The 7,948-nt window shown below is 53.8% G+C and overlaps 1 protein-coding gene and 1 non-coding gene across 5 annotated transcripts in view; one reads left to right on the forward strand and one right to left on the reverse strand.

Moving 5' to 3' along the window:
- The first annotated feature begins 705 nt into the window (after window positions 1–705).
- The window catches only part of KLHL36 (kelch like family member 36), a 17,230-nt gene continuing 9,987 nt past the window's right edge, over window positions 706–7,948 (forward strand). The window contains exons 1-2 of one of the 4 annotated variants that reach the window (XM_032284580.1): window positions 706–848; window positions 3,002–3,080. In XM_032284580.1, coding sequence (XP_032140471.1) covers window positions 3,018–3,080 — 63 coding nt within the window. In that variant the 5' untranslated portion in view covers window positions 706–848; window positions 3,002–3,017. Of the gene's footprint in view, window positions 849–976; window positions 1,099–1,181; window positions 1,538–1,573; window positions 3,081–7,948 lie in introns of those variants that run through there. The other 3 variants (XM_032284582.1, XM_032284581.1, XM_032284578.1) reach the window with 3 other exon arrangements.
- LOC116555880 lies at window positions 7,153–7,259 on the reverse strand. Its single transcript, XR_004270723.1, has one exon. It is a non-coding gene; the product is annotated as a U6 spliceosomal RNA (small nuclear RNA).

Below are 7,948 nucleotides of genomic sequence, written 5' to 3' on the forward strand. Positions count from 1 at the left end.
ATCTTCAAGGTTCATCCCGCTGTAGCATGAGCGAAGTATGACAACTGATGCATTGATCGATGAAGGTTACATACATTCATTCCACACGTATTTACTGAGCACCTACTGTGTGCCAGTCTTGGGGGCCCAGCCAGGAGTAGAACTGACAGTGAACCCTGCCCTGAAGGGTTTCTGGTTAGGGAGGCGAGGCAATAAACCGGATAAACCAGTACATTATTTGGAATATTAGACTCTGATAAGAGCTCAAGTGAAGCGTGCGGTAGGAAGCTGGGTGGAGAGAGGGGATAAGACTTTACGCAGAGTGGCCCGCAAAGGCCTCGCCGCAGGGGGCCGCCGGGTCCCTCCAGCCCAGCCCGGAAGGCGAGAAGCGCGGCGCGCGCCCCGGCGACTCCGGGCCAGCAAGGAGGTCCCAGCGCCCGCGCTGGTTCCTCAAGGGCCGTGGCCCGGCGCCTGGGACGGTGGGTGGCACCCGGGCGCCTTTCGCGCTGCAGGGCTGCGGCCTGCCTTTGAAGGGACCGAGTCGGACGTCGCGAGGCGGGGGGCGGACACCGGGAGTCCCAGGAGCGCGGAGCGCGGACCACGGGGGCGCCCACCCCGCGAGCCCACCCCGCGGCCCCCGCGCCCCGCCCCCGCCCGCAGGCCCCGCCCCGCGCCGCCAGGCCCCGCCTCCCCGCGGCCGCCGCCATTGGCCGCGCGCGCCGCCTCCGCCCTCGGCCTCGCACTTCCTGGCGGAGCCATGGCTGCGCAGCGGGCCGGCCCGGGGGCTCCTCCGCCCGGGCCCCGCCGCCCCGACCGCCCGGCCCCGCAGCCCGGGCTGCCCGCGCCGCGTCAGTAGCGCGTCCTGCCAGGTGGGCCTCCGCGCGCGCGCTCCCTCCCGCCCAGGACCGCCGGGAAGCCGCGCCTGGCCGCGGCCGGGGGCCGGCGGAGATCGGGAGGGTCCCCGGCCCCCGCGAGTCGCGACCCCCTGCGCCTCTTGGTGCCGGGGCCGGCGGGTGGGCAAGTGGGGGCGCCGCGGCCCGTGGAAGAGGCTGGGGGAGGAGCCGCCGCCCCCGCAGGTGACACAGGTGCGGCCTGTGCGGCCCGCCCCGTGCGTGGCAGGTGAGTGGCTCCCGCGGAGGCCGTCCCGACTCCGCCTCCTCGCCGGCGGCTCAAGCCTGCCCGGGCGGCCGTGGCGCCGAGTTCCGCCGGGGGCTGCGCGGTCCGAGCGAGCGACAGCGGCGCCCCAGGAGACCCCACCGGCGCGTCGGTGTCCGCAGCGTCGCTTCCTCCCACGCTGAGGTCGAGAGGGAGCTTGGGGAGGAGGCTCCCGGGGAACCCTCCGGTCCGGATGGGGCCTGCGTCCGGTGTTTACTGGAAGACCTCCTACAGTGACTTGGGATTGTCACTGTGTGTGTGTGTGGGGGGGTGGCCTTGACCCTTCACCTGCTTCCAGAAAGTGTCGGAGGCCGCTGACGTCCACCACGGGGGGAAATCAGCCCCCGCCCCCACCCACTTGCAGGAGACGGCGAAGAGCCTCCGTCTCGGAAACTCTCTCTAGGTATCTTGGCCTAGAAAAGAAAGCGTTGAGCGTTAGAGGGCCAAGCTGAGCCCGGGCAGGCTGCCTGTGGTGGTGGAGAGAAAGGACACCTGCTGCTTTCTGCTCTGTGACCTTGGGCCTCCCCCCTGGGGCACCCGAGCACCGGGTGTCACTGTGGGAGCCACGGTGGCACCTGTCTCGGAGGGTGAAGGTGGAATGAAGTCGGGGCCGCGGTGGGCACTGCACCAACGCTGCTTTTCTTCCCTTCCCTCTCTGGGCCCTCGGGCATCTGGGCTCTCCAGCAGCCGGGAGGGCCGGGGATGGGAACAGCGTGTCACTGCCACAAAGTTCCTAGTTTGTCGAGCGAATCTAGTTGCCCCTTCTCTCCCTAGGGCATTTGCACAGGACGGACTGTGTCCTAATTCATTCCTCCCATGGGAACACTGGAGTCCCCAGTTATCTAAGAACAGTGCTGACTTCTTGTCACATTGTTCTGTATTAGCAAAGGCTGTTTGTTCAGTAGGTAACAGACTCTTCTCATGAACTCAAATAGCAGGGGAAAAAAATCCCCTTTAAAACCTTAGTATGTTACTTGTGTTAGTGTTAGTTGGCAAAGTCCCTTCTCTGTGTTCCCCTCCTTTTTTGAAGCACCTCACCCCACCAACTCTGCCTGGAGGCATCTCCCTCCCCACCCAAGGGCCAGGCAGTGTTGCCTAAGGGTTAAGAGCCTGGAAGCTTCCCTGAGCTGTGTGACACTGGGCAGCTTGTGTCACCTCACTGCTCCCAGCATCCTCCAGTTGCAGTGCTGGCCTCATGGGGTTGCAGTGGGGACTGAGTGAAGACATGGAGAAACACTTGGGGACAGTGTGTGTCTAAAATGTACTGTGAACGTGGTAGTCATCACTGTACCACATGCTTACCCCCATCATGGTATTTTTAAAGTGCGAAAACTGTTCAACCCTGGGCCTCCCTCCGTGTGTCATGTGATGGGTCCAGGTTTTGAAGCTGGACAGACCCAGGTGTGATTCCCAGCTATTTACTAGCTTTGTGACCGTAAGATCAATATCCTCATCTGGGGAATGGGATAAACGATGCCATCCTGGCCAAGTATAATCTTTGTGAGGCTTAAATGGCACATGTAAGTCCCTTAGCTTGCTTCCAGGGCTGTAGTCTGGGCTCCGAAATTATAACATCATTATAACCTTGATGTAGCCAAAAGGTCATTATTTGTAGGAAGTGGAGTAAATGGCATGCTGTTGGCAGTTTTTAAATGATAAAGGAATTCGAGTTAAGTATTCCGTCCAATTCTAACAGACTTTTTCTCAACTCAGCGTAAAAGAGTTCTTTGTAGTGCACCGTCCTCCCTCCCTCCTTCCGCCGTGTGACTGTTTTCACTGTCGTCCTTGGTATCTGCCAGCAGGGCCTGAAATTAATGAATGACTTAGAGTTACCACTGCATGCTCAGAAATCCTGTTCTTCTCCTAGGGCTGAGATCTCTTTAATGATGGAGGGAAGCAGGCAGACGCGAGTGTCTCGGCCATACAAGATCAGCGAATCATCAAAGGTCTGTGGCTGTTCCCTCACCACCTGTGCAAAATTGCCTACAAGTGTGATCCTTTTTCTGATTCCCTCATTTCTAATCCCAGACTGATTTTTCTGTCATTGGTGTTGTTAATCTCCTTAATGACAAGTAAAGGTAAAAGTGGGCAAGGAGTGGAAACTGTCACAAACTCAGTGGGAAGTATGAAGGATGTTAGAGAGGCTATGGCCAGACGTCTTCGTTTTTTTGGTGTGACATTCCAGAGCTTTCTCTGTGTGAAAACTTGACTCATTGATCAACCCGAGGAGGAGGGTGGGACAGCAAGAAAGCTGTGACATTCCCATGCCCACGTGGGGGCTCAAAAACTCCAAGGACAGGTCCATGGAGAACCCAGCCTTCTACCTTAGGGTGAAGACAGCACGCTGTGTACCTGGAGCTTAAGGGCCTGGAGTCCTCGTCCCGGTCATGACTCCCTGGGACCCAACAGCAAGTGAGGATGAGTTCCCAGAGCCAAGCTACTGGGGGAGTTTTAATTAGAAATATGTAGCCTGGCCCCACCTGCCACATTGAAATCTAAGAGCAAGACCCAGGCTGCTATACTTCAACAAACTCCTGTCCCCACAGCTGCTGTTGGTAAAGATTGGGGGTGGGGGAGGTGGGGGCATTGGCATGAGGTTCCTGGTTACAACTGTCTCCTTATTATAAATATTCATAGTGCCTTCTGTTCTTTAGAGGTATCCCCTTTGGAGATTAAATTTTCTGGTTAGCTCAGATCATAGATTCTCAATGAGCATGATATTGCGCTGAAGTGGGTGAAAATTGGTGCTTGGGAGGGTGGAAGGAATTTTACTCCTTTTATGCATAAGACACAATTATATATACATAGTACATGAGCACACTGTGGTGTTAAAATTTTGCTGGGAAGGCCATTGGGGGAAACTCTCAAACGCTTTCTTGCGGGGGTGATAATGAAACAAAGACAAACACTGCTGTGGACGAAGGAGTTGGGAGCAGCCTGTAGATTTGAGGAAAAGGGGGAAAAGAGAGCCTACAGATTCTTAAAGAAAAACTGGCTGTCATTTTCAAGAGAGGTTGGCTCTCCCGAGAAATGACCTCCTATTCCCACGTGAGTTCACCAAGAAGGTTCCTGCCAAGTCCAGCTTTATCGAATGTGAGAACCCAGCAAGGTCTCGCTGCTCACTCAGAAGGGCTTTGTTTCAGGGCTTGGCTTGGGAGACAGTGCTGCTTTCTAAGTTTGATGGCACTGGAAATCTTTGTCCCTTAACGCCAGGACCCTGACTTTGTTTCTCTCTGAACCAAACTTCTTAGGACTAGGTTTCGGTATCACTTGATAATGATTCTCACTTTTTTGTGTGTTTTTTTATTGAGGCAGAGTCTCACTCTGCTGCCAGGCTGGAGTGCAGTGGCACAATCTTGGCTCACTGCAACCTCTGCCTCCCGGGTTCAAGCAGTTCTCCTGCCTCAGCCTTCCCAAGTAGCTGGGACTACAGGTGCACACCACCACACCTGGCTAATTTTTGTATTTTTAGTAGAGACGGGGTTTCTCCATGTTGGCCAGGATGGTCTCGATCTCTTGACCTTGTGATCCACCTGCCTCGGCCTCCCAAAGTATTGGGATGACAGGCATGAGCCACTGCACCCAGCCTGTTTCTAACTTTAAGAAGTGCCCAAATCAAAAGTGTACCTGTGAATTTCTAGACGTTAAACCCACCTTTTACCAGCAGCCAGATGGGCAAAAAACAGAACCCTACCAAACCCTCCCAGACGGTACACTCGAGAGTCACTGTCCCAGCCCCACCACAGTGGTTCAGTCTGCTTTCAAGCTTCATTTAAATGGGATCTGCGGTGTGTTTGGTTTCTTTTGCTCCGCATTGTGCCTCTGAGACTCAGTGTTGCTGTGTGTAGTTTGAAGCGGTAGACTGCGCATTCTCAGCATGTTGGAGCCTCCCCACTGTGTGCCCGCGCTGTTCACCTGTCTGCCCTAAGATGTGTTGCTCAGCCAGGCACAGTGGGTGGCGTCTGTAATCTCAGCACCTTGGGAGGCTGAGGCGGGAGGATCTCATAAGCTCAGGAGTTTGAGAACAGCTTGGACAACATGGCTAAACCTCGTCTCTACAAAAGATAGAAAAATTAGCTGGGCATGGTGGCGCACACCTGTAGTCCGAGATCCTCGGGATGCTGAGGTGGGAGGTTTACTTGAGCCCAGGAGGCAGAGGTTGCAGTGAGTTACGATTGCACTGCTGAACTCCAACCTATGTGACCAAGCAAGACCCGGTCTCAAAGAAAAAAAAACAATGTGTTGCTCCATGCTGAGGCTAAATTCATTTTCCACATCTAATACCCTGTACCTCCTGCCTCCTCCCAGGTATAAGCCCCTGCCTGCCTGAGTTTCTCCCTCTGCTCAGCCTTGCCTTTGATTGAGGTACTAAAATAAGAAATACAGAAATGAACAGGACTCCTGCCATCAGAGAATGCTGTGGATCGGAGCTTCTAAATTACCTGAAATGCTGAAACCCTGTTACCGATGTCCCTTAAAATTGGGAAATTGACCAGCTGCAGTGGCTCACGCCTGTAATCCCAATACTTTGGGAGGCTGAGGTGGGTGGATGACGTGAGGTCAGGAGTTTGAGACCAGCCTGGCCAACATGGTAAAACCCTGCCTCTACTTAAAAATATATATATATGTATATTTGTGCATGCTGCATGCCAGGTGCAGTGGCTCATGCCTGTCATCCCAGCACTTTGGAAGGCTGAGGCTGGCGGATCACCTGAGGTCAGCAGTTCAAGAGCAGCCTGGCCAACATGGCGAAACCCTGTCTCTAGTAAAAATCCAAAATTAGCCAGGCATAGTGATGCATGCCTGTAGTTTCAGCTACCTAGGAGGCTGAGGCAGGAGAATCACCTGAACCAGGGAGGGAGAGGTTGCAGGGAGCCGAGGTCTCACCGTTGCACTGCAGCCTGGGCGGCAAGAGCAAAACTCCATCTGAAAAAAGAAACAAAGATTAGCTGGGTGTGGTGACACGTGCCTGTAATCCCAGCTACTCAGGAGGCTAAGGCAGGAGAATCACTTGAACTCAGGAGGTGAAGGTTGCAGTGAGTCAAGATCGAGCCACTGTACTCCAGACTGGGCGACAGAACAAGGCTCCGTATGGAAAAAAAAAAAAAAAGGAAATCGTGTGCGTGTGTTTTTGGGACGTTGTCATCTGTGCAGCTGTGCTAAAACACCAGAAGCAGGTCGCAGGTGAGACCTGTGTATAGTGTCACTCCAGCCCATTTAGAACAGACACCCTGTAATACCCTGTAAAACCACACTGCCCTTGCCCCTGCTCACTGAAGTGACAGCCTCCCCCTTGGCAGCTGTTAGCTGGGGCTTTCCCAAGACCTGCCCCTGGGGCTCTTCCCCTCTTTACACTGAAGTCTGGAGTTGTGTGTATCTCCAGCTAAGCATGGTAGGGCCAGCATCCAACCAGTGTGGAGACAGCTGGGCCCCGGCTGGCAGATAGTCTTATGCCCTTACTTGCATCCCTCAGGCCACTAAGCCTGCACTATTACTTGACCAATTAATTTCCTTCCTTTAGCTCGCACCCAAGAGGGTCCTCCAGTCAGTGTCTGTAGGAGCACAGACCATTCCTGCCTAATTAGAAGCTGAGGCCTGGCACAGCGGCTCGTCCCTGTTATCCCAGCACATTGGGAGGCTGACGCAGAAGGATTGTTTGAACAAGACCAGCCTGGGCAATGTAGTGAGACCCCAATTCTACAGAAAATAAAAGTAAAAAATAGCTGGGCATGGTGACACACACCTGTAGTCCCAGCTGCTAAGGAGGCTGAAGCGGAGGGATTGCTTGAGACTAGGACTTTTTGTTTTGGTTTGGTTTGGTTTTGAGATGGAGTTTCGCTTTTGTTGCCCAGGCTGGAGTATAATGGGGTGATCTCGGCTCACTGCAACCTCCACCTCCGGGGTTCAAGCAATTCTCCTGCCTCAGCCTCCCGAGTAGTTGAGATTACAGGCACCTGCCACTACACCCAGCTAATTTTGTATTTTTTTTTTCTTAATTTCCTTTTTTATACTCATAAAAAAAATATGGAACGCTTCACGAATTTGCTTGTCATCCTTGTGCTGGGGCCATGCTAATCTTCTCTGTGTCGTTCCAATTTTAGTATATGTGCTGCCAAAGTGAGCACTAATTTTGTATTTTTAATAGAGACGGGCATTCACCATGTCGGCCAGGCTAGTCTCGAACTCCTGATCTCAGTTGATGCACCCGCCTCAGCCTCCCAAAGTGCTGGGATTCCAGGCGAGCCTCCGTGCCCAGCCAAGCCTAGGAGTTTGAGGCTGCAGTGATCTCTGATCTACGACTACACACCAGCCTGGGCGACAGAGCAAGACCCTGTTTCTAAAAATAAAAAAATTTTTTTTAAAGCCCCATTGTAGGCCAACCTGGCGCTCTCTGTGAGTAACCAGGATAAACAGAGATATCCATGCATGTGACCTGTGAACTGAAAAGCCAGCCTGTAATGGAAGAGCAGTGGAGCCTGGCTCTCTGCACTTGGAAGGAAATGGCAGGTACTATCTATCTGCATGGCATCCTCTGCAGGCCATGAGAGCGTGGCCTGCTCCTGTAATGTGGACAGAGCAATTGCTGTTGGAATTGACGAGACGTGGAAATACCACAGAGAAATAAAGTGTCTCACTGACAAAGGCATACACGGCAAGGAAAAGAAGATTCAAAGGGGAAGAAAAAAATAAAACCCACCGCTGAAGGACACATGTTAAGAAGTAGCTTTTAAGAATTCAGAGCCTGGGCAGCTTAGGGAAACCCTGTCCCTCCAAATTACAAAAATCAGACAGGTGGGCCGGCCGCAGTGGCTCA

The sequence above is a fragment of the Sapajus apella genome, unplaced genomic scaffold (genome assembly GCF_009761245.1).
Source record: "Sapajus apella isolate SASKATOON/1434 unplaced genomic scaffold, GSC_monkey_1.0 scaffold15, whole genome shotgun sequence".
NCBI lineage: Eukaryota > Metazoa > Chordata > Mammalia > Primates > Cebidae > Sapajus > Sapajus apella.